This window comes from Chiloscyllium plagiosum, chromosome 5 (assembly GCF_004010195.1).
Source record: "Chiloscyllium plagiosum isolate BGI_BamShark_2017 chromosome 5, ASM401019v2, whole genome shotgun sequence".
Classification (NCBI taxonomy): Eukaryota; Metazoa; Chordata; class Chondrichthyes; order Orectolobiformes; family Hemiscylliidae; genus Chiloscyllium; species Chiloscyllium plagiosum.
This window is the reverse complement of record NC_057714.1, coordinates 78,807,834-78,833,693: the sequence shown is the minus strand read 5'-3', so window position 1 is coordinate 78,833,693 and position 25,860 is coordinate 78,807,834. Positions and strand designations below refer to the sequence as shown.

Sequence of the window (25,860 nt, the reverse complement as noted above, 5' to 3'; positions counted from 1 at the left end):
TATACACAGGTACAAAGTTAAAAAAGAGACAGTATCGATTACAAAAGGAAGATTAAAGCAATATATAGTTTCAAATCTTTTGGAGTCCTTGAGGTTCAGTGTTTTGATCTAAGCATAGTTCGTTGTGTCTTAGATTATCAGCAGTAGCAATTATTTCAGTTATCTTTTCAAGTTCTCGATGTTCTGATGTTTCTTTTGAATTCTTTTGTCACTGGGTGCTCTTTCTTCTTTAGAGTCAGATAGAGAAAGAGCATTCTCTAGCCATTCGATTCTGGAATCTAAAATCCATCTCCTCTTTTCACAAGAAACAGTTTCTTGAAATTTAAGCTTGTTACGTATTTCCATGTCTGAATTAATTGTCTTGAGGTTTGATTATTGTCATTCTTATTTTCATCTCCAGTATGCAAACATTTTCATCAAGGTGTAAACTAGAAATGGAAGAGGAGTGTCCACTGGTAGGGGCTGACTGACTTCTTTGTCTTCGGACAAAATGTTGATTTAAGTCTAGCTGTCTGTTGTGTAATCCATATTGAAATCTGACAACTTGTGACCAGGTGATCCCTTTGGCCATTTTAATTCAGTGTGTTTTTGGTTTATTTTTATGTCCATTTCAGTCCATGAAAGAACCAGGTATCAAATTAGATGACGGAATTCAAAAATTAATAGTTCATGTTTTACATCATATGACATCACATAAATAAATGATGTGTTTTAAGAGGCTCAGTGTCAGTATGATGCTAGGCATATAAACTAAATATCCCAATGATTAGTGGGCCACATTAAATAACATGTCCCTTCGGCTGTTCACACGAGGTAGTGTGTCAACCGTGTTCAACCAGCCGAAGACTTGCAAAATTTAGAAAGTAGTGCCCAAAATTAAATGTGATACTGATATCAAACAACATTTATAAAATAATCCTGACTACACCAATTTAAGAGTATCAGTGTCTCGTGGTGTGATTCATTTGTGCATGATAGAAACTACATTTATTCACATACATGACCTGGTGCTCTCCATGCTAAAAGTATATGCCTATAAATTGCATCTTAAAGGGTTGCAAAGACAATCAATGCCTGCTCTATCCCCACAACAATGCCCTGAACAGAATGGACATGTCTGGTTTGAATTTAATCAGCCAACTGAAACACCTAATAGTTTCTGCTGCTTGTGTATCAGTCATTGTCCAACCAATCAGTAATCTCTTCTCATGCAGTATAAATTGTTTTTTTCTTGTGTTTAAGTCTTTATGAGTGCCAGTTGAAAATCTTCAGTTTCATGTCTCTCTTTACCAATCCCTGACATCTTCACATCCTTTCTAAAGTGCAGTCACTAGAAGTAGAGGCAAAGCTCTGGTTGTGATCTAACCAGGAACTTAAACAGGTTGAGCATAACTTCCCTGCTTTTGTATCCATTCCAACATTCCTATATGCTTTTCTAACAATTCTCTAACTACATCCTACCATCTTCAAAGATCTGTACACATGAACCTCAATTCCTTCTGTCCCTGTAGACCCTTTCGGGCATTTAGTCCATACTGCCTCTCCCTATTACTTCTTCAAAAGTGCATCACCTCACATTTCTCTGTTTTAAATTCTATCTGCCACATACTATCATCAAATTCCTACAGTGTGGAAACAGACCTTCTGCCCAGCATGTCCACACTAACCCTCTGAACAACATCCCACCCAGACCCATTCCCTTATCACTTTACACCTAACCTACACATCCCTGAACACTATGTACGATTTAGCACAGCCAATTCACCTAACTTGCACACCTTTGGATTGTGGGAGGAAACCAGAACACTCAGAGGAAACACACGCAGATATGGGGAGAACATGCAAACTCTACACAGACAGTCGCCTGAGGCTGGAATCGAACCCAGGTCCCTGGCACTGTGAGTTAGCTGTGCTAACCACTGAGCCACTGTGCCGCCCCATCTGTGGTAGTCTATCTGTATCCTGATGCTGTTAATTGATATCATCTTTACAGTCAGATGCACCTCCAAATTTGGATCCATTGGCTACTTTTTAAAAAAATTACTTTGTATTACAATATCAATTCAATTATATATCAAAACAGGTAGTGGTTCTAGCACTGAGTCTTGGGTTGACAACACTGTCTATCATCTTCCAGTCTAAAAACAATCAATACACCATGTCTTGGTCCTTTTCCTTCTGATGCCAAGTTTTTCCAATCCAAGTTGCTCAGACTTCTATTCATGAGCTACAATTTTGTTATTTAGCCTTATATGTAGTCTTTTCTTAAAGACTTTCTTAAACTTCATATATAGAACAGACATTGAATTCCTTCATAACTGTCTCTGATAACTTCAATTATGTTAACTTCAAATTAACTTAACTGAATTAACTTAAATTCAAAATATTCAATTAGATTAGTCAAGCATGATTTATCTTTTACACTTGCTCTCCTTAATTAATTCAAATCTCCTCAAATGCCACAAGATCATTTCCTAAAACCTTACTCAACATTGATGCTAAATGGATCACTAAGGCTATACTTATACCTTTATATGTATTGTTCTTCACTCCTCTGGCACCTTGAAAGAATTGAAGATTATGGCAAGTCCTGCCTTTAGCAAACTGAATTTAAGCCATCCTGACCAGACAATCCATCCACTCTAATCCAGGCCTTCCAGTACATCCTTCCCATTAATTTTCATCCCATCAATTTTCATCCCATCAATATATCCACTGCTTCCAGTTCTGCCTCTATTTTGCCAATATCCTCTTCACTGGTAAACACTAATAATTCATTAGTCTTCAAAAGCCTTATTCTGGACCTCTAAGCATTTATCACCATAATATGCCCTGCCTTCCTTCTTATTATATGTATATTATTTATACCCCACAGGAAGCTTTGGCTTCCCTTTTCTGTTAACTGCTATTCTATTCTCATAATCTCTCTTGCCAGTTGTATTTTCCTCTTTACCTCCTCTCTTGACTTATTATATTTGATTTCATTCTCAGATTAATCTGAAGCACATTATACATGCTTTTTTCTTATTCATCATATTCAATATCGCCCTCATCATCCAAGAAGCCTTGGTTTGGGTTTCCTTTCATTTCCTCTTGTTGGAATGTGCCTAATCTATTTCTGAAACATCTCTCGCCTTGATAGTTTTTCCTGGATATCTTTGGTTCCTCTTTATACTAGTTAGAACTCCTCTTATCCCATTGAAGTCAACATTTTCCAATTCATAAATTCTCTTTTACTTTGTTCCATTGATAAAGTAAACCATATGATACATTAACATCCAGGTAATACTCACAGACATTTGATGATGTAGACTTGCAAACTAGACAGGCACAAATCAAACCTTCTAATTCAACCAAATTATTACCTCCTAGAGGCCACCACAAAGACACTCTCTTTCATTTGCAGAGGCACTCCAACCTTCCAATCTTCTTTATCTAATTAACAATTGCATTCACTCCCTTTAATCTCCTGCAGTTCCTACTCAACCTCTTCATCTCTTCCATCACCCTTTCACAATTGATATTGACATATATCTCTTCCTAATTTCAGTTCACATACCATTCCCTTTCCCCTTTCAGTTCATGGTGGCACCTACCACTAGCTTCCTAAAGTTTGCACTGATGTTCTTCTTCAATTCAGTTTTTTTTAAATATAGATAATCTTGTGGAAAATTGTGGCAAAGTAGGATTTATTCTCTAATCCCTGCCTTCAAGGCATTATGGGTCAACATGCTGTGTGTGATGAGAGTCACATGTGAGTCAGTCTTACAGAAGTAATTGGTTCTTCCCTGAGCAATTAGAGTCATAGAGATGTACAGCACAGAGCAGACCCTTTGGGCTATCTCATCCATGCCAACCAGATATCCTAAATTAATCTAGTCCCATTTGCCAGCATTTGGCCCATTTCCCTCTAAACCCTTCCTATTCATATACCCATCCAGATGCCATCTAAATATTGTAATTGTAGCAGCCTTCACCACTTCCTTTGGCAGCTCATTTCAAACACAGACCATCTTCTGCATGAAGAAGTTGTCCCTTAGGTTCCTTTTCAATCTTTCCCCTCTCACCTGAAACTTATGCCCTCTAGTTTTGAACTCCCCTACCCTACGAAAAATACCTTGTCTATTTACCATATGCATGCCCCTCATGATTTTATAAACCTCTACAAGGTCACCCCCTCAGCCTCCATCGCTTCAGGGAGAATAGCCCCAATCTATTCATCCTCTCCCTGGCAAACATTCCAACCCTGGCATCATCCTTGTAAATCTTTTCTGAACCCTTTCAAGTTTCACAACATCCTTCCTATACCTGGGAGACCAGAATTGCACGCAGTATTCTGAAAGTGGCCTAACCAATGTCTGGTACAGCTGCAACATGACCTCCCAACATCTATAGTCAATGCACTGACCAATAAACGCATGCATACCAAATACCTTCTTCATTCTCCTGTCTGCCTGCAACCCCACTTTCAAAGAACTATGAACCTCCACTCCAAGGTCTCTTTGTTCAGTAACACTCCCCAGGACTTTACCATTAAGTGTGTAAGTCCTACCCCAATTTGCCTTTCCAAAATGTAGTACCTCACATTTATCTAAATTAAACTCCATCTGCCATTCCTCAGCCCATTGGTCCATCTGATCAAGATCCCATTGTACTCTGAGGTACCCTTCTTCATCATCCACTACATCTCCAACTTTGATGTCATCTGCAAACTTACTAATCATACCTCCTACTTTCACATCCAAACAATTTATATAAATGATTAAAAGCAGTGGACCCAGCACCAATTCATGTGGCGTAGGCCTCCAGTCTGCAAAGCTACCCTCCACCACCACCTTCTGTCTTCTACCTTCGAGCCAGTTTTGTATCCAAATGGATATTCCATGTGATCTAACCTTGGTAACCAGTCTACCATGAGGAACCTTGTCAAACGCCTACTGAAGTCCATATAGGTCACATCCACCGCTCTGCCCTCATCAATTCACTTCGTTACTTCTTCACAAAACTCAATCAAGTTAATAAGACACAGTTTCCCATGCTCAAAACCATGCTGACTATCCATAATCAGTCCTTGGCTTTCCAAACACATGTAAGTCCTTTCCCTCTGGATTCCTTCCAACAACTTGCCCACCACTGATGTCAGGCTCATTGGTCTATAGTTCCCTGGCTTTTCCTTACCACCTATCTTAAACAGTGACACCACATTAGCCAACCTACAGACTTCTGGGACCTCACCTGTTGCTACTGAAGATTCAGTCGGTTTTTAGCCCTACAGCAGTGTGCAGTCCATAAGCCCCAGAATACCGTGGGCAGTGAGCCCTAGAACAGCGCGTGGGCTGCGAGCCCTGGAATGGTGCGTGGGCTGCGAGCCCTGGAATGTCACGTGGGCTGCGAGCCCAGGAATGTCACGTGGGCTGCGAGCCCAAGAACGTTACATGGGCTGCGAGCCCAGGAACGTTACGTGGGCTGCGAGCCCAGAAACGTTACGTGGGCTGCGAGCCCCAGGGCGGCAAGTGGGCTGTGAGCTCTGGAACGTTACGTGGGCTGTGAGCCCTGGAACAGCACGTGGGCTGTGAGCCCCATGACGGCACGTGGGCCATGAGCCCTGGAGCGGCACATGGGCTGCGAGCCCCGGAACAGCACGTGGGCTGCGAGCCCCGGAACAGCACGTGGGCTGCGAGCCCCGGAACAGCGAAGCAGCAAGCCCTGGTACAGTGCCTGGGTTACAAACCCCAGAGCAGCATGAGTAAGCAGCCCTGGAACATCATGCAGGCAGCGAGTTCTGGGTGGAGACCAGCGCAGGCCAGGCAATCCTGGCATTTACCTTGGAGTAGCTGAGCTGCTGTAGAGAGCAGATTGGGGCTTAGAGCGGAGCGGAGATGGCTGTTGGACTGGAGTCTGGCGCAGTTGGTCAGACCACATGCACAGGCCCTGTGCTGAGCTGCTAAATTGAAATGTCTATTTAAATTTTCCTACCATGTAATATCAACTCTTTAATGTTGTCCTATTTTTAATTTATTTTTCAATTCTGTAAGTAATGCAATCACTTTTGTTCCTCTGCTGTATCCATGACTTGTACCTAAGATGTCACCATAAGAAGGCAGACACTGGAAAAGCTTTTCACTGTACCCCTATGTTGGAGTATACGTGACAACAAAAGGACATTGTATATTGTACTGTATAAAAATCCAGCAGTTTTTGTGGTAATGTTGCTGGTGCAACAACTTTTGAGATTTATTAAATTCAGTTTCATAATTTAGCATAAGTTTTACTCACAGTCCATACCCATCCCAACAATATTCATTTCCCTTTTGTCAGTTTATGCTGCTGATGATGCGATGACTGCACACTCAAAGTGAGCTTGTGTAGTCAGTTTCAAAAGGAGCCAACAAGACTTCTAATTATCAGCAAAACAAATACTGATATAAGAGATAAGTTAAAAGCCCATAATGATCAGATTTTAAGTTGACTACAATATCCTTACTTTTAAAAACACAACTAAGGAGGCATCAATGAAGCAAAGTTGACAAGAACTTTAAGGGAGAACAATATTCATTTTACCTGACAATTTCTTCTGGGTAACAGTTGTTAATGCCATTAATATATTCCTGCATAACTGAACCAGGTTCTGCTTTAATCTCTTGAATCTTCTTCAGTCCACCACTTGTAACAAAAAGACGGCGGGCTTTGGCATCATGTGGTAGTACCTAGTAGAGAGAATGCAAAAATCAAACACCACGTACTTACATGATTTAAGTAGAAGAAAGATTGTACTTTCACCTTAAAGGGAACTGAGCTAAATATGGTAACATGCGATGCAGCTCTGCTCACTTATACTTAGATTTTTCTAAACAGGTCAATATCCTGTGTTCTTTCATGTAGCAAGTGTTTAACAAATAGTACTGGAACACAAAACAAAGAAATAATGTTATACCATTTAACCCCTTGAGCCTGTTCAGGCATTCAATAAGAATATGGCTGATCTATAACCTAACTCTATACATATGTCGTTACCCATACAAACATCGCTTAATATCTTCGGTTAGCAAAAATCTATCAATTGCAGATTTCAAATTTGCAACTGCTTTAACATTAAGTGCCTTTTGTGAAAAAGAGCTACAAATGTCTCCCACCCATTGAGTGAAGAAGTCTTTCTTAATTTCACTTTTTTAAGAGACTCTAAGTTTAGACTATGCCCCCTAGTTGCAAACACCTCAACCAAAGGAAATGATTTCTGTATGCTGCCCTATCTGTTGTCCTTGAAAACCCTGAGCAAATTAGCCCTTAATCTTCTAAATTTCAGGAAAAACAATCCTGTTTTATGTATTCTCTCTTTGTAAATTTGGAATTCAGGTTTTATTTTAATAAATCTATGATGCTCTGCCTCCATGACCAATATATCCTTCCTAAGGCGTCAATAGTAGTGACTGAGTGTTAGCAAATTATGATGGGTGGGGTTAACAAATTGCAGAAACATTGCAGGAAGAAAGTGCAACATTTCAAGAAAATGCACACCAGCTGCAACATTGTTAATATATTAATATTTTAAAATAGTATATTCTTTCAAATTATTATACAAAGTCTATGTATTTTCTCTTTAATCCTGAAAACAAAATCTTCTGACTTGCTGCATTGGTATGCAGCATTGCTGTATGATTTTGTTACATTAAGCTTGTTAAACCCCGGGTTCATTCTATCCTTCTGGTTTCCATTACAAGTTATCCTGAATATAGCTTTGCATCTTCTTAATATCCAATTTAGAATTTCTTTCTTGTGTTTAGTAACACCTGATGTCCTACTGGATGTAGATAAGGTTTTGCACACTTATTTGGAATACTGCCACGGCACATTGAAAAGGAATGTTATCTCATTCATGTGCAGCCAAAGGGAAAAAAGGACATCCTTGCATTCCAGAAACTCCTGTAACACATTGTTACATCTCTCAATTTAATATACATTTGTCAGTAATTGCTTGTGCATTGACATAAATGATAAGGTGCTAGATCCCTTTTCTAATTGCTTTAATGGAGTATGAATGCATTTAGTGAATACAATTGTATTAATAGTACATGGACATAGATTTACAAAGTGGGATGAAAGATGTATGTGTTCTTGTAATGCACACTGGAAACAGTAGTCACACCTAGCTCCGTAGTAATTAACTCAGTCATTGTGTGAGCATGAATTCATCCAAACTCTTCAGGTGACATCATAAATATCTGGTGATTTTTTGTTCTCTGGCTGTGTGAGCTTGGCAGAGTAACTTTGAGCTTTTTTCTTTGGCAAAAAGTCACAGCTATGCATAGGAGCCAAGACTCGGAATTCAACAGTTTTCAGATTTCTATCTAGCTGTATCTCATTTTATACCTGACAATGCTATTTTTTCTCCCTAAAAAGGATATTATATCCTATGTACTGCCCTAACTTTTTCCAATTGTGACTGTAGGATGTTAATGAAAATTATGGATATCGTTTAATATCTATATTGATATAACCTGAGCAGATAGGTACTACTCCTTGGTAGGTACTTGACTGAAAACATATGCTGGCTATTTAATAATGTTTCCTACTCATGCTTCAGCCAACTTGGATTTAATGAAAATAAAATGACTGAGTAAAATGATTTTTCTTGAAGGGGCAATGAAGACGATGGGATTTAGTCATGCTTTCATTCTACTAGTCACACTCATCTACTTGTATGCAAGACCATACAAAAGATGTTGTGAAACTTGAAAATGTTCAGAAAAGATTTATAAGGATGTTGCTGGGATTGAAGGGTTTGAGCTATAGGGAGAGGCTGAATAGATAGGGGCTTTTTTCCCTGGAGCATCAGAGTCTGAGGGGTGATCTCATAGAGGTTTATAAAATCATGACGGGCATGGATAGGGTAAATTGCCAAGGTCATTTTCCTAAGGGAGTTCAAAACTAGAGGGCATAGTTTTAAGGTGAGAGGAAAAAGATTTAAAAGGGACCTGAAAGGAAATTTTTTCATGCAGAGGGTGGTGTGTATAAGGAAGTGAGTTGCCAGAGGTGGCAGTGGAGGAAGTTACAATTACAACATTTAAAAGAATCTGGATGGTACATGAATAGGGTTTAGAGGGTTATGGGCCAAAAGCTGGTAAGTGGGACTAGATCAGTTTTGGATATCTGGTTGGCATGGACAAGTTGGACTGAAGGGTCTGTTTCCATGCTGTATAACTCTATGACTCTAAGACAGCTTTTACAAAACATGGTATAATGTCTGCACAATAAAAATCTGTAGAGCAGTTTTAATTTCCCAGCCTCATGGTGATTCACATTGCACAGGAAGGCTGGATAAACTAACTTGATTCTGAGTTTTATGTGAATGAATTTATCCTTCCTATTACTTGTTGATATTTTAATCTTTTGCACTTCACCAATGAAAACCTTCAAGATGATATTTTTAATAACTGATCAGCTTGAGATGATCCTTCTTAATTTCTAAACACTGCTGCAGTTATCAGTATGCCTTCTTCAGGAATGAGACTCATGCCCGAAACGTCGATTCTCCTGCTCCTTGGATGCTGCCTGACCTACTGCGCTTTTCCAGCAACACATTTTCAGCTCTGATCTCCAGCATCTGCAGTCCTCACTTTCTCCTAGAGGATTCTAACATAATGCAATGTATTCAATTGAAATTAATTTGCATCTCTTCAAGTTTCAAAGGAAGCCAAGGTAAAGCTAATGCTGCCTGCCAAATACAACTGAGGTGCAGAGATGTTATACATTTAAAAAGGCTCGAGTTGTGAATCATTTTTCTATCCTCCAGATTCCACTATCCATGTCAACTAAAATCCAAGATAAATAACTAGCCATCTTGATAATACTGGCCATAGATCTTTCGATAAATTAAATTTGAAACATTAACTTCTAAATTGCATGTTTACCACATGAACAAAGATAAAAAGATGTGATTTTTAAATGAAATGTGTAAAAGACAATGTATGTGTGTGGGCCTAAGATGGATCACTGATAGTGCTTCCTTGATTTGGGATTTGTGTGGATAATATCCACATCACAGCAAGTGTCAGTTAAAGACAAGCAAGTTAAATCATCTCTCCTTAACGTGCGGTGGCGTGACCATTGTTGAACCTCCAACCAACATTACCCTGTGGGTAGCAATGATCAGAAACTTAACTGGAACAGCCACATAAATACTGGGGCTACAAAAGCAAGTCAGAGGTTTGGTATTCTCACTTCTTCACCTTTCAAGTCTCTTTATCAAGTTTAAGCAGTAAATCAGTCATGTGATGGAATATTACACATTTGCCTGGATTATTGAAGTTCCAACAAAGCTCATGAAGTTTCACATCTTCCAGATAAGACAGCCTTTTGACTGTGGAGACAGTGAGGTCTGCAGATGCTGGAGATTGGAATCAAGGGTGTTTTGCTGGAAAAGCACAGCAGGTCAGGCAGCATCCAAGGACCAGGAGAATCGACGTTTCGGGCCGGAGCCCTTCATCAGGAATGAAGGGTTGATGAAAGGCTTCGGCCCAAAAAGAAATTGTCCTGCTCCTCGGATGCTGCCTGACCTGCTGTGCTTTTCCAGCAACACACTAGCGAGCCTTTTAATTATGATTGCATCTAGCAGCATAAATGTTTACTTCCTCCACCACCAACCAACCTTGGCTGCAATAATACCATCTACTGGAAGCACTGCAGTAACTCACCAGAATTCCTGCAACAGGACCACCAAACTGCGACTTCTATTGCTTGGAGGTAGCAGGCGCATGGGAATTTAAAGTTCACCCTCAAGTTACACATATGCTTCTTGGAAATATATAATTGTTCCTTCACTATCTGTGGATTAAATCCTTGAAATTTCCTGCCTAACCTTGGTGCAATTAATCCACAGATTGCAGCAGCTGAAGAAGGTGACACAATGCAACCTTCTCAAGGGCAATTAAACATGGCAAATAAATAGTCCTGCTAGCATTCACTGTCACCTCCAATGAATGAATAAATAAAGTGCTTTAAAATGCTGTGAATAATAAATGGACAGTAAGAAGGATGGGTGGAGGAGGAAATTGTTAGAAGGGTTAGGAACTGGGGTTGGCCATTCATCTCCTTGAGCCTAATCTGCCATTCAATAACATCATGGCTGATATGTGGCCTAACTCCAAATGCTTGCTCTGGGGCATATATCCCTTGATACCCTTGCTTAATAAAAATTTGTCTATCTTAGATTTAAATTTAACTATTGAAGTAGCATTGACTGCTATTTGAGGAAACCTCCCCTTCTCTTTGCATCTGGAAATGCTTTCTAACATTTCTGCTGAATGGCATGATCCTAATTCTTAGGCTATGGATCCTAGTTCGAGAATCGTCAACTTGTCAAAATAATTTATCTTTATCAACCCTATTTTTCCATGTTTATACATGAAGATTTCCATTAGATCATCTCTTAGTCTTCTAAATTCTAGAGAATAAAGGCCTTATTTAGAGTTATAGAGTCACACAGCATGGAAATGGATCCTTGGACTAACTCATCCATGCCTACCAGGTATCCCAAACCTAATTGGTCCCATTTACTACACTTGATCCATATGTCTCTAAACTTTTCCTATTCATGTACATGTCCAAATGATTTTTAAATGTTGCAACTGTATCAGTCTCTACCACTTCCTCTGGCAGCTCTTTCCATTAATGCACCACCCTCTTTCTGAAAATGTTGCCCCTCAGGTCCCTTGTACACCTGTGCTGAACTCTCTCCAGAACCAAAACATCTTTCTGGAGCTGTGGTGTCCATATTATTATGGACCAGGCCAGGCCCCCTCAAAATATTTTAAGAAGGTAGCCCAGATCCTAACCTTTTCTTATTTTAAAGGTAGATGTGATGTGGATGTTCCAGGTGTGATGCAGCTGGTTAAACCACTTGGCTTTAAGGAAAACAGAATTTATTTACATACTACAGTTGAAACACAAACAAAGAGAGCAGAATTTAGAATAACTTAACTGTTAGACAACTTAACTGACCCAATACAACAACTTAACTATGGAACTGTTCCAATCCAGTAACATCCCATAGACAAACCCCTTGACAAAAAGGTAAATTGAAAGACAGATTCTTACAGGCAGGAGGGAATAACATTCAAAGACATTCCAGAGAGAAAGTAAGTCAGGAATCATTTGCTGAAACTTGCAACCTTCCTGGACTCCAACATTTTGTGACTGCCACAGTTAAACCAAACTAGAAAAAAACCTGAACTGGGAGAATTGGTCACTCCTCTGCCATTGTTAAACTGGGTTCTTCCTAGACCACTCAGCGTCTCTGCCTTTGTGACCTCTCTTTAAAAAAAACCCAAGGACAAAATAACCTTGTTAAAGTGACAGCGTCATCACAATATCTATTCACAGTACTCTAAGTGGGGTCTAACTAAGGTTTTGTATAACTGTAGCCTTTTAGTTTTGAAAGCCAGCGTTCTACCAGTATCTTTGTCTACTTTCTATACCTCTTCATTTCAAAAAGGTTAGGTGCCCGAACCCCCAAATCTCATTGGACACCCATTATAATTAACTTTGTGCTTCCTCAGAGATAGCCTGATCTATCCTTATCAGTCCAAAATGGATAACCTCACATTTACTAATATTAAAATCCATCTGCCACAACTTTGCCCATGCACCTAATCTATCAATATCCTGTTGTCGACACTGTCTACAAGGCTGCCCAATTTTGTCTCATAAGCAAAATTTGGATATTTTACTTTTTATTCCATTAACAAATATTGTGAATAATTGAGGCCCCAACACAGATCCCTATGGGATACCACTGCCAATTTGAGTACTTACGCATAATTCTAACTTTCTACTTCCTGCCACTCAACCAATTTCCTACCCCTTTTAGTAATCTGCATTCAAATTCTGTGGGCTTCCACATTAGCTAATAGTCTCCTGTATAGGACTTTATCAAACATCTTCTGGATGTCCATATAAGCAACATCCATTGACTGCCATTTCCCTACATTTATTGTAGATGCTTTCCCTTTATAGAATGATAACATTACTTCTTAATGTCATCCACGATCCTTTCAAGTTTTCTTCCATAATCCTTTTTAGCTGCTCTTATAAGCTGCTTTGTGGCCCTTTGTTGGTCTTTGTATTTGTCCCATTCTGTGGGATCTGTACTATTCTTTTCAGTTTTATAAGCCCTTTCTCTTAATTTTATGTTGTCCCTTACCTCCTTAGATATTGATGGATGTTTTATTTTGTGAGGTGGTGTGTTTCCTTCTCATGGGTACAAACTGCTTCTGAATAGCATTAAATGTCTCTTTGAACACTCTCCACTGTTCCCTGGTTGTTTCACCTATTTCCAGTTTACTGTTGACAGTCTCTTTCTCAACCCATTAAAGTCTGACTTACTTAAGTCCAAAATTTTAGAATCTGATTCTTGCTTATCTCTTATAAACACTTGATTAAACTCAATCACCTTATGATCACTATTTGACAAATGCTCATGAATAACTAGGTCACTAAATCATGGTGGCACAGTGGCTCAGTGGTTAGCATTGCTGCCTCACAGTACCAGGGTCCCGGGTTTGATTACGTCCTTGTGCAAATGTCTGGGTGGAGTTTGTACATTCCTCTCATAACTGCATGGATTTCCTCCAGATGCTCCAGTTTCTTCCCACAGTCCAAATATGTGCAAGTAAGGTGGATTGGCCATGCTAAATTTCCCATTGTGTCCAGGGATGTGCAAGCTAGGTGGATTTGACATTGGAAATGAAGTCATTAGGATGAGATGAGTTTGGTGGGATGCTCATTGTTGGGTGAATGGGCTAAATGGCCTGATTCCACACTGTAGGGATGCTGTGATTCTATCATCAGACACATTGCTCATTACTAGATTGAATATTGCTTGTTCCCTTGTCACATCTAAGACATATTGACATATTGACATAGGAAACTATCCTGGATACACTCAAGAAATTCACAACCTTCCTCACAGGTGCTTGTCTGCCTCTCCCAGTCTCTGTTAAGATTAAAATCCCCATTAATTCCACACAATCAAAAGCATAGAATATGGAACAATACAGCGCAGAACAGGCCCTTCGACCCTCGAATTATTCTCAGCTCGTCCCCTTACACTATCCTCTCATCATCCATGTGCTTATCCAAGGATTGTTTAAATCTCCCTAATGTGGCTGAGTTAAATACATTAGTAGGTAGGGCATTCCACACCCTTATCACTCTCTGAGTAGAGAACTTGTCTCTGACATCAGTCTTAAATCTATCACCCCTCAACCTATAGTTATGCCCCCTCGTGCAAGCTGACGTCATCATCCTAGGAAAAAGACCTTCACTGTCTACCCTATCTCATCCTCTGATCATCTTGTATGTCTTTATCAAATCCCCTCTTAGCCTTCTTCTTTCCAATGAGAACAGACCCAAGTCTCTCAGCCTTTCTTCGTAAGACCTTCCCTCCAAACCAGGGAACATCCTGGTAAATCTCCTCTACACCTTTTTCAATGCTTCCACATCCTTCCCAAAATATGGCGACCAGAACTGTACATAATATTCCAAGTGTGGCTGCACCAGCATTTTGTATAGTTGCAGCATGATATTGCGGCTCCAGAATTCAATCCCTCTACGAATGAAACCTAACACACTGTATGCCTTCTTAACAGCATCATCAACCTGGATGGCAACTTTCAGGAATCTAATGTACATGGACTCCAAGATCCCTCTGCATATCCACACTACTAAGAATCTTTCCATTGACCCAGTGCTCTGCTTGCCTGTTATTCTTCCCAAAGTGCATCACCTCACATTTAGCTGCATTGAACTCCATTTGCCACCTCCCATCCAATTCTGCAGTTTATCCAAGTTCCCCTACAACCTGTAACATTCTTCCAAACTGCCCACTACTCCACTGACTTTAGTGTCATCTGCAAATTTACTAATCCATCCACCAATGCTTGCGTCTAAGTCATTTATAAAAATGACAAACAGCAGTGGTCCCAAAACAGATCCTTGTGGCACACCACTAGTAGCTGGACTCCAGGCTAAATATTTTCCTTCAATCATAACTCGCTGCCTTCTTTCAGAAAGCCAGTTTCTAATCCAAACTGGTAAATCCCATGCCTCTGCATTTTCTCCAACAGCTTACCATGTGGAACCTTATCAAAGGCTTTACTGAAGTCAATGTGATACCACATCAACTGCCCTACTCTCATCTACGTGCTTGGTCACCTTTTCAAAAAACTCAATGACGTTTGTGAGACATGACCTGCCCTTCTCGAAACCATGTTGACCTTCTGAAATCAAATTGTTGCTTGCTAGATGATTATAAATCTTATCATTTATAGTCCTTTCCAAAACCTTTCCTACAACAGAAGTAAGGCTCACTGGTCTGTAACTACCTGGGTCATCTCTACTGTCTTCTTGAATAAGGGCACAACATTTGCAATCCTCCAGTCCTCTGGTACTCAGTCTGTAGACAATGACCACTCAAATATCAAACCCAAAGGCTCTGCTATCTCCTCCCTAGCTTCCCAGAGAATCCTCGGATAAATCCCGTCTGGGCCAGGGGACTGTCTACTTTCACTCCTTCTAGAATTGATAACATCTGTTCGTAACTAACTAAAGCATGATTGAAAGAATAGCTTTAAGGAGATTTTGAAGGCAGTGATGGATGTTCCTTGGTGATGCTGCTGAGGAAGGCTGTTCTGAGGTGAAGGACTGAAGGACTACTTGCCAATGGTACAGCAAAGGGATTGATCCTGAGCAACCGATGCAGGAATAAAAGGCAGAAGGCAAATGTGGAGTTGGAGAGCATGATCTAGAATCCTAAACAATTCTCTAAAACACAGAAAGCCAGTGGAGCTTAGTAAGGACATAAGTGACAGGGATGTGGATATTTTGGAAAAACTGGTAATTCCTTAATGGTAGAAATAAAGAAGTTAGTAAGGTGCATATCATAATAGTCTAGTAGCTGTTATTAAAGAAACCAAAAGAGGAGACTATAGTGGTCATGCTAAGGTCATTAGATGCAGACCAAAAATTCGGGTGCAAGGAGATATACAGCTTAGGTGGAGCTTTGTTGGAGCACTGTGGCAAGCCTAAGACAGAAATGTTGCTATGTGAAAACAGTGGTATATTGCTCAGAAAGGCAACTGGGATTTCAGGGTCATATTAACAGTTAGAATAGAGGTGCTCAGCAGAACGGTCATCCAGTCTGTGTTTTGTCTACCCAGTGGAGACCACATTGTGAGCAATGAAAGGGTAGGCTAAATTGATTTAAGTGCAGGTAAACCACTATTTCACCTGAAGGTGTGACTGGAGCCTTAAGTAGTGAGGAGGGAGGAGGTAAACGGGCAGTATTGCACATTTTGCAATTGCATGGGAAGGTGATGCAGGGCTGTGGGGAGGTGTTGAAGGTTGAGGAATAGATCAGGGGTGTCCTGGAGAGAATGATTCTTATGGACTGCTGACCGGGGAAAGAACGGGAATATCTGTCCTAGTGTGGCATCCTAATGGAGTGGTGAAAATGGTGGCTTATGATCCGTTGGGTGGAGCAGCTGATGGAGTTGTCGTGGAAGGGAAAGAAAGAAGTAAGAGCAGGAGTGTGGTTAGATAACAGCTGAAGGCCCTGTCTACTACAGTTGAGGAGAAAGATGGACATATCTGAAGCAAAGGAGAGTGGTGGTGGATACGGACTATTTAACTGGCATTCTCCCCTACACAAGCTCCAACCTCATCATTCTCCAACCCTGTCCACCCCACTTCTACCTTCTTCCACAAACAGGACTGCCTGGGCAGACCCATCGTTTCAATATGTTCCTGGCCCACTGAAGTTATTCCTTCCTACATTGACACGATCTGTTCTTCTCTTGTCCAGTCTCTTCCCACTTTCCAATTTGTGGGCACCAGCCCCCTCCTCTTCACCATGGTTTGGTAATCCTTCTACATGTCCATACCTCATCAGGATGGTCTTCGTGCTCTCTGCTTCTTCTGTGAAAGAAGGTCTGAACCGATACCAGCCACCACCACCAAGCTCAACCCAGTCAAGATCACCCTCACTTTGAACAACTTTTCCTTTAACTCCTCTCACTTTCTTCAGGTCAAGGATGTGGCTATAGGTATCCATATAGGTCCCACTTATGCCCAGCATATATGTGAAATATTCCTTGTTCCTGTCCACAACTCTTTCTCCAGTGCATTCATTGGTGCTGCTTCTTTCATGAAAATGACTCTGAGCTTCCAGAACTCAGTCATTTCAATATGCCACTGTGCTCCAGTGCCAACATTTCTATCTCAGTCCTGTCACAGCACTTCAGTGAAGCGCAACACAAGCTAGAGAAGCAACACTTAACCTTCTGCAGAGGTACCTTACAGCCTAAAGTACTCAACACTGATTTTAACAATTTCAGAGCATGACTACTTCCCTCCAAGTTTGTTGGCTAACCTTACACCCCTAAGTCATGCTCTGTATCTGTTGTTTCTACCACGGCCAACCCATTTTCAATCATTTCCACTTTCTATAATCACCTATTCAGCACTAACTTCTTTCCTTGCTTACTATTAGCAATCCCTCTGTCAGTTTCTTTTTCTGTTCTCTCTCTGAGCATTATCTCCATCTACTGAAATCAGTCCTTTCCCAACCTCTCCCCTACCAACACCGCCATCTTCATCAACATAAATACCACCTTTACCCACCTGTTTTTTGTTACACTAAAGCATCACTGGACTCGAAACATTAATTTGATTTTTCTCTCTCCAGATACTGCCAGACCTGCTGAATTTCTACAGAACTTGCTATTTTTTCTGCCATCTTACCTTTGGCTTGGGTCTCTCATCAGTCTTGGGCCTTTAGAGATGCAGTGGCACTACCACTACCATGTATGCTGGCAGTGACATGTAGCTACTAGCCTCAGATTAGCTGGCAGGTCTCAGTGGGCAGAACCTCTGTTGCCAGATGTTTTGCAATCGGGGACATCAATTGTGAGGAAGACCCAACAGTGACTACTTAAGTGTCTAAAGCCAATTTGATTTCATCAAACCCTCACCATCCAGCTGATAAGGGTTCTCCATCTCTCCTATGACCAGAGAATGAGATCTCTATCAGAGACACAAAAATGAAGACAGACAGTCAATCTAACGAGGCTGTTCTCGTTAGAGAGAAGAAGGTTGAGAGGTGACTTAATAGAGATATAGAAGATAATCAGAGGGTTAGATAGGGTGGATAGGGAGAGCCTTTTTCCAAGTATGGGGACGGCATCCTGGGAGATAGCAGAGATTGATTGTACAAGACAATTTATTCTGGAGAGGAAGAGTCAGATTTGCTCCTGTTCTTCAGTAACTTGAGCACTGTGGACCATCAACCACAGCAGAATTGTACTTCAACACAATCTGGAAATTCGTGACCTGGCATAAACCTCACTTGACCATTAAGCCAGGGAACAACCTGGTTCAATGGACAGTGTAGAAAGGCATGCCAAGAGCAGCACCAGGTATACCTAAATGAAGCTACCAAACAGGACTACTTGAATGCCAAACAGCATAAGCAGCAAGTGACAGACAGAGCTAAGCAATCCTACAAACAACAAATCAAGTTGACGTTCTGCAGTCCTGCCACATCCAATTGTGAATGATGGTACTCGATTAAACAACTCATTGCAGGAGGACGCTCCACAATATCCCCACCCTCAATGATGTAAGAGGCCAACACATCAATACAAAAGATAAGACTGAAGTACTTGCAGCACTCTTCAGCCAGAAATGTCGAGTGGATAATCCATCTCAGCCTCTTCTAGTGGTCCCCAGCATTACAAATGTCAATTTGACTCACTCCACATGGAGGCACTGGATATTGCAAAGGCTACGGGCCCTGACAATATTCCGGCAATAGTAGATTAGATTAGATTAGATTAGATTACAGTGTGGAAACAGGCCCTTCGGCCCAACAAGTCACACCGACCCGCCGAAGCGAAACCCACCCCTACCCCTACATTTTGCCCCTTACCTAACACTACAGGCAATTTAGTATGGCCAATTCACCTGGCCATAAGTACTTAAGACTTGTGCTCCAAAACTTGCTGCTCTCCTTATCAAGCTCTTCCAGTACAGCGACAATACTGGCATCTACCTGACAGTGGAAAATTGCCCAGGTTTGTTGTAGTGACTGGTAACAGGGCCAGGTGGATCTCACTGTCTATTAGAATCCTGATTGTGGTTGTTAACCTGGATCAATCAGAGAACCGTGGCTGTAACAGGCGATTCAAAGAGTCTCTTCATTTTAGGACTGGCTCTGAGTTGGCTGGTCAGGGGCTATGTACTGTGTACGCGTAAACAAAGGGTGACATGGTGACAAGATACCTGCTTCCTTGGAATTATTTCATATGTTCTGTACACAAAGCAGAATAAATCAAACCTGGCCAATTACAATCCCACCAGTAAACTCTTGATTATCACTAAAGCAATGGGAAGTGTTATCCACAATGCTATAAAGCAGCACTTGCTTAGCAACAACCTGCTCACTGACACTGAATTTGGGTTCTACCAGGGCCACTCAGCTCCTGACATCATTATAGCCTTGGTTCAAACATGGACAAAAAAGCTGAATTCCAGAGATAAGATGCGAGTCACAGCCCTTGACAGCTAGGCTGTATTTGAGTATGGCATCAAGGAGCCCCAGCAAAACTGGAATCAATGGGAATTAGGGGGAAAACTCTCTGCCAGTTGGAATCATAACTGGCACATTGGAAGATGGTTGAAAGTGGTCATTTTAGCTCCAGGACATCTCTGCAGGAGTTCCTCAGGGAATTGTCCTCGACCCAACCATCTTCAGCTGCTTTATTATTGGCCTTCCCAATAAGGTCAGAAGTGGGGATGTTCACTGATGACTGCACAATGTTCAGACCATAAGACACCTTGCAAAATGTCCATATTACAGAGAAGGAAGTGCTGGATGTCTTGAAATGTCTGCGTGGGTTTCCTCTGGGTGCTCCGGTTTCCTCACACAATCCAAAAAATGTGCAGGTTAGGTGAATTGGCCATGCTAAACTGCCCATAGTGTTAGGTGAAGCGGTAAATGTAGGGGAATGGGTCTGGGTGAGTTGCGCTTCGGTGGGTCGGTGTGGACTTGTTGGGCCGAAGGGCCTGCTTCCACACTGTAATCTAATCTAAAAAAAATGCATAAAGGTGGATAAATCCCCAGGACCTGATCAGGTGCACCCTAGATATCTGTGGGAAGCTAGGGAAGGGATTGCTGGCCTCTTGATGAGATATTTGTATCATCGATAGTCACAGGTGAGGTGCCAGAAGATTGGAGGTTGGCTAACGTGGTGCCACTCTTTAAGAAGGGTAGTAAGGGCAAGCCAGGGAACTATAGACCAGTGAGCCTGACGTCGGTGGTGGGCAAGTTGTTGGAGGGAATCCTGAGGGACAGGATGTACATGTATTTGGAAAGGCAAGGATTGATTAGGGATAGTCAACATGGCTTCATGCGTGGGAAATCATGTCTCACAAACTTGATTGAGTTTTTTGAGGAAGTAACAAAGAGAATTGATGAGGGCAGAGCGGTAGATGTGATCCATATGGACTTCAGTAAGGCGTTCAACAAGGTTCCCCATGGGAGACTGGTTAGCAAGGTTAGATCTCACGGAATACAGGGAGAACTTGGCATTTGGATATAGAACTGGCTCAAAGGTAGAAGACAGAGGATGGTGGTGGAGGGTTGTTTTTCAGACTGGAAACCTGAAATAGAGGTGCTGGGTCCTCTATTTTTTGTCATTTACATAAATGATTTGGATGTGAGCATGAGAGGTATAGTTAGTAAGTTTGCAGATGACACCAAAATTGGAGGTGTAGTGGACAGCGAAGAGGGTTACCTCAGATTACAACAGGATTTTGATCAGATGGGCCAATGAGCTGAGAAGTGGCAGATGGAGTTTAATTCAGATAAATGCAAGGTGCTGCATTTTGGGAAAGCAAATCTTAGCAGGACTTATACACTTAATGGTAAAGTCCTAGAGAGTGTTGCTGAACAAAGAGACCTTGGAGTGCAAGTTCATAGCTCCTTGAAAGTGGAGTTGCAGGTAGATAGGATAGTGAAGAAGGCATTTGGTATGCTTTCTTTTATTGGTCAGAGTATTGAGTACAGGAGATGGGAGGTCATGTTGCGGCTGTTCAGGACATTGGTTAGGCCACAGTTGGAATATTGCGTGCAATTCTGGTCTCCTTTTAATCGGAAAGATGTTGTGAAACTTGAAAGGATTCAGAAAAGATTTACAAGAATGTTGCCATGGTTGGAGGATTTCAGCTATGGAGAGAGGCTGAACAGGCTGGGGCTGTTTTCCCTGGAGCGTCAGAGGCTGAGGGGCGACCTTATAGAAGTTTACAAAATTATGGGGGCATGGATAGGATAAATAGACAAGTCTTTTCACTGGGGTCGGGAAGTCCAGAACTAGAGGGCATAGGTTTAGGGTGAGAGGGGAAAAGTATAAAAGTGACCTAAGGGGCGACTTCTTCATGCAGAGGGTGGTACATGTATGGAATGAGCTGCCAGAGGAAGTGGTGGAGGTTGGTACAATTGCAACATTTAAAAGGCATTTGGATGGGTATAGGAATAGGAAGGGTTTGGAGGGATATGGGCCGGGTGCTGGCAGGTGGGACTAGATTGGGTTGGGATACCTGGTTGGCATGGACATGTTGGACCGAACACTCTTCTGTGCTGTACATCTCTATGACAGAGGCCATTAGGTCCATCGAACCTGCTCTATCATTTAATCACATGTTTCCCAACCCTTCTTCTGTCTTCTCCCCATAACCTTTGATCCCCTTTCTAATCAAGAACACATCTCTGTCTTAAAAACACTCAGTGTCTTGGCCTTCACAGCCTTCTTCGGCAATGAACTTCTCAGATTCACCACTCTCTGGCTGAAGAAATTCTTCCTCATCTCAGTTCTTAAAAGGTTGTCCCTTCACTCTGACACTGAGGCCTTAGGTCCTAGTCTCTCCTACTGGAGGAAATATCTTCTCCTTGTCCACTTTATCCAGGCCTCTCAGCATCAATATCATTCAAATGGAGTGACAGAGTTGGGGGAAGATAGTGTATGATAGGGTTTATATGAGACATAAAATAATGTTGAAGAGGTTTAGAGAATGAGGAAGATACATTATGATAAGGAAGATAAGAAAGTTTTAAGCCCCACAAAGATGATGAGCTTATGATGGTGGCTGGTGGCAGTTGGGGCAGTCAATGTGGAAAATAAAATTTAAAAGATTGGTTGTAATGTGATTTTTACAAAGAGAAAATCTAATTTTCTCTTTATCCATTTCAATCTTTAATCTGCTTTAATATGCACAAACATGTGAAAGGCAGTAACGCCATTATTGCTTCCCATTCCCTGTGGGATTCACTGTGGTGATTATGTTACAGAAAGCAAGAACTTGCATTCATAAGCACCTTTTAGAATATCAAAAGTGTTTACAATCAGTGACATAACTTAAAGCAATGTAGGAAACATAACAGCTTTTCAAACAGCAAGATCTACAAAAAACATTAAAATAAATGACCAGGTTGTTGATTAAGTAATAAAGTTTGGCTAGGATATTAAAACTTGTCGTTCTTCTGCCTACAGTATCATTGTAAACTGGTGTTTGGTCTAATAAATCAGGCAAAAGACGACTGTTTAAACAATGAAGTATCAGCATAGACCATACGTTCAAATTTATGGAGTGGGCCTTGAATTCAGAACTTTGTGATTCAAAAGTGAGAGTGCTGAGAAAAACCTGACACAATATATAGTTTATTAAGTACAGTGAGATAAAGATAGTAATATGTGACAGGCCCTTTTGCACGAGAACAATGTCATCATTTTAAGTTGCCACCCCACTGTTGCTCCAAATTGATTGTCTGCTGGAAAGCATCATAAAGGGTTGTTCTTGTTAGAATTCCCAGAACTGTAAATGATTCAACTTGAAAACCTATTTCAGATACATTTCTGACTGTTGGTGTGGAATTTTGGTACCTTAACAGAAGTGAAACTCTGAGCAGGAGCCTAGACAATGCCATTTATCATCCATGGGGAAGTGGGAGAATTCGGAAGAATGTAATTTTACTGAATGAAGCACGTAATAATATGTTAGTAACATGGCAAGTCCAGTGTAAAGGAATATAATGCAGTGTTTATCATCTGGCAATATCCATGATAACTGAACTAATCCCAATTACCAGCTCATAGGGTATGAAACATTATAACCAAATCACAGGTAAACCTGCCTCTGTCCACAGAATAGTACAGTTGACACTTGCGGTAAAGAATCCCCTTCCTCTCACTGAGCAGCAAAAATAACATTAGAACCTCCCCTTCCCCATAGTAGTCATGATTCGGAGATGCCGGTGTTGGACTGGGGTGCACAAAGTTAAAAATCACACAACACCAGGTTATAGTCCAACAGGTTTAATTGGAAGCACACTAGCTTTCGGAGCGACGCTGCTTCGACAATCACCTGATGAAGGAGCGTCGCTCCGAAAGCTAGTGTGCTTCCAATTAAACCTGTTGGACTATAACCTTGTGGTGTGTATTTTTAACTTTGTATTCCCCATAGTAGGCAGTGTTCCTTTTCCCTGGCCTCTTGCTCAAAGGTATCTAGGTCACTGTACACAAGCCCCAAGTTCGTAAACCAACACCCTGTATTATAATCAAAAGCAATACCTTCTGCCCATTACTACTAACAGTGAGGAGCATCTTGATTTAATCCCCTGCCAGCTTGATGGCCCATTGATACAGTGTAAAGCATTCAGATTTTACATCAAAAACACTTCTTTACTGACAAACATTTTAAAGGAAGGCACCACATTCAGTCCATTGTTTTTTCTTAGCTTCTCCTCACATCCTCTCCTTTAAATCTCCAATTACCTTTTTCCCTTTCCTTGCTGGACAACTCCTGTTTTTTTATCCCAATTTTACCTTTTTACTTTGTCATCACTCATCCCTCTTACTCTTTTCCCTCACTATCTTTCTCTCCTCCTTTCTCCCTACCTTCTCCAGTCTCCCATTTTTATATCCACCACTTTGTCCAAATTACCCCTCTAACTGGGATAATAAATAGACTTTGTCTTGGCACTCGGTGTGCAATGTTCACAGAAAATCAAATACAGAGAATCCCCAATTAGATGTTAAATTCCTGAAAATCACTGAATTAAGAAAAACTGCATTATTCAAAATAAATGTTTCCATAGAAACCCATGTAAACTTTCAGGTTACGTTACCGGAACATCAGACAAGTAATGAATACAAATACAAAGTTAATATAAAACACCAAAATATGAGAAAAGAATATATTGTAATGTTTGTTTCCTCATATTCAAGATTACTTATCTGGAGTTGGAAGTCTGTGGATCTTCATTTGACTCATCTGCAGCTCTGACAGGTTGATGCTGATCAGATTACTCTTATGTTACTTCAGAGGTGAAGGGCTGAGCATCCTTGGGGGCAATTTTTCTTAAATAATCCAGCTTTAATTGAGTTGCTAACTTCTTTTTCTCTCTGCACATTTCCCAATAGGATTGAATGGCATCATTTACAAGTCTGGCCAACTTGTACCTCTGTTTTCCTCATTCTTTAACCACTTCCTGCAGCAACCTGGCAAATGCTTTTGTGGTTTCAGCATCAGTTTGGGCTGCTTCACAAGTCATCTTAATATTATGCAGCATGGCTTTCTTAAAATGTTCAAACCATCCATGAAAACATTTCACATTAGGATCATTTAATTTCTTTTCAAGTCCTCATACAGGCTTCCATCTTTTTCCAGTATCACATACAAAACAATTACATTTCCTTAATTTTGATGTGAATCCAGAATGCTAAAAGTCTTTCCAAATCCTCCTCCATTATCTGAGAACATGCATGACTTGCACTTAACAGAGTTAGACTTTTGCTTCTCACTTTAATTTATTTGCATTATGTTGAATTATAAACAAAGGCAAAGCAATGAGACCTAAAGCTCTTTCAATATCCATATTTCACTCATCACGTTTGAATCTGGACAGCATGACTAAGTTACCACTCAGCAAAATGAATTTCCTGCTTTTCTTAGGTACAATTCCTTTGCTTTCACAGCTAGTGCACTGAGGAGCCTTGCTCCATGGAAATGTCATTCAGGCAGGCAACAGCCAAGAAAAACTAAATGAACAGGAACTTGCCCAATTTATTGCATTAATTCCTCCATGCTACTGGGTGTCAGGTAATAATTGTGTTATTGTGAATCAGGTGCCTATTATTGAAATGATGCACAGTGAAGTAAAAGCTGTGTTATGGTGAAACTGTGTTAATTGAAACCAAATATTTTGAGGATTTACCTGTAATTAAAAAAAATTGTTTGCAGGTATAACCTGTCAGCCTGTTCCACTATAAGGCCAGATTTTCCAATTTATAGTTAAAGTTTGGTGCTTAGAGTCAGAGAGTTATAGACATATACAGCACAGAAAAGACTTTATGGCTCCTTGTGCCCACGCTGAATAATTAAGCCAAGTATATCATGTGCCTTCTTAACCACTATCCACCTGTCCTGATATCTTAACTTTGTTGAAGACAGTAATTTCTACCATGAATTATTTCATGCAATTACATGATTCTCACCTCATTATTTGTGTCAGGGCAGCACAGTGGCACAGTAGTTAGCACTGCTGCCGAACAGCATCATTTAATTCTGCCACTTCACAGATATTTCAGAAAGAATCTTAGCTTGCAAGCCTCAGCATCACATACAGAATGTATACTGAAGGGATTGCAGCTATCTTGTGCTTTTAAAGTACTAACCACCCAGGTTGCTGCAATTACTACACATTGAGGATGGTTCACCACTTGACAGGGTTATAGATGTTCATGAAATGCC

The 25,860-nt window shown here is 40.8% G+C and overlaps 1 protein-coding gene across 3 annotated transcripts in view; it reads right to left on the bottom strand.

Moving 5' to 3' along the window:
- The window catches only part of spag6 (sperm associated antigen 6), a 206,000-nt gene that overhangs the window by 11,900 nt on the left and 168,240 nt on the right, over window positions 1–25,860 (bottom strand). For all 3 annotated transcript variants that reach the window (XM_043690438.1, XM_043690439.1, XM_043690437.1), the window contains one exon: window positions 6,562–6,707. In XM_043690438.1, the coding sequence (XP_043546373.1) occupies window positions 6,562–6,707 (146 nt within the window). The remainder of the gene's footprint in view (window positions 1–6,561; window positions 6,708–25,860) is intronic.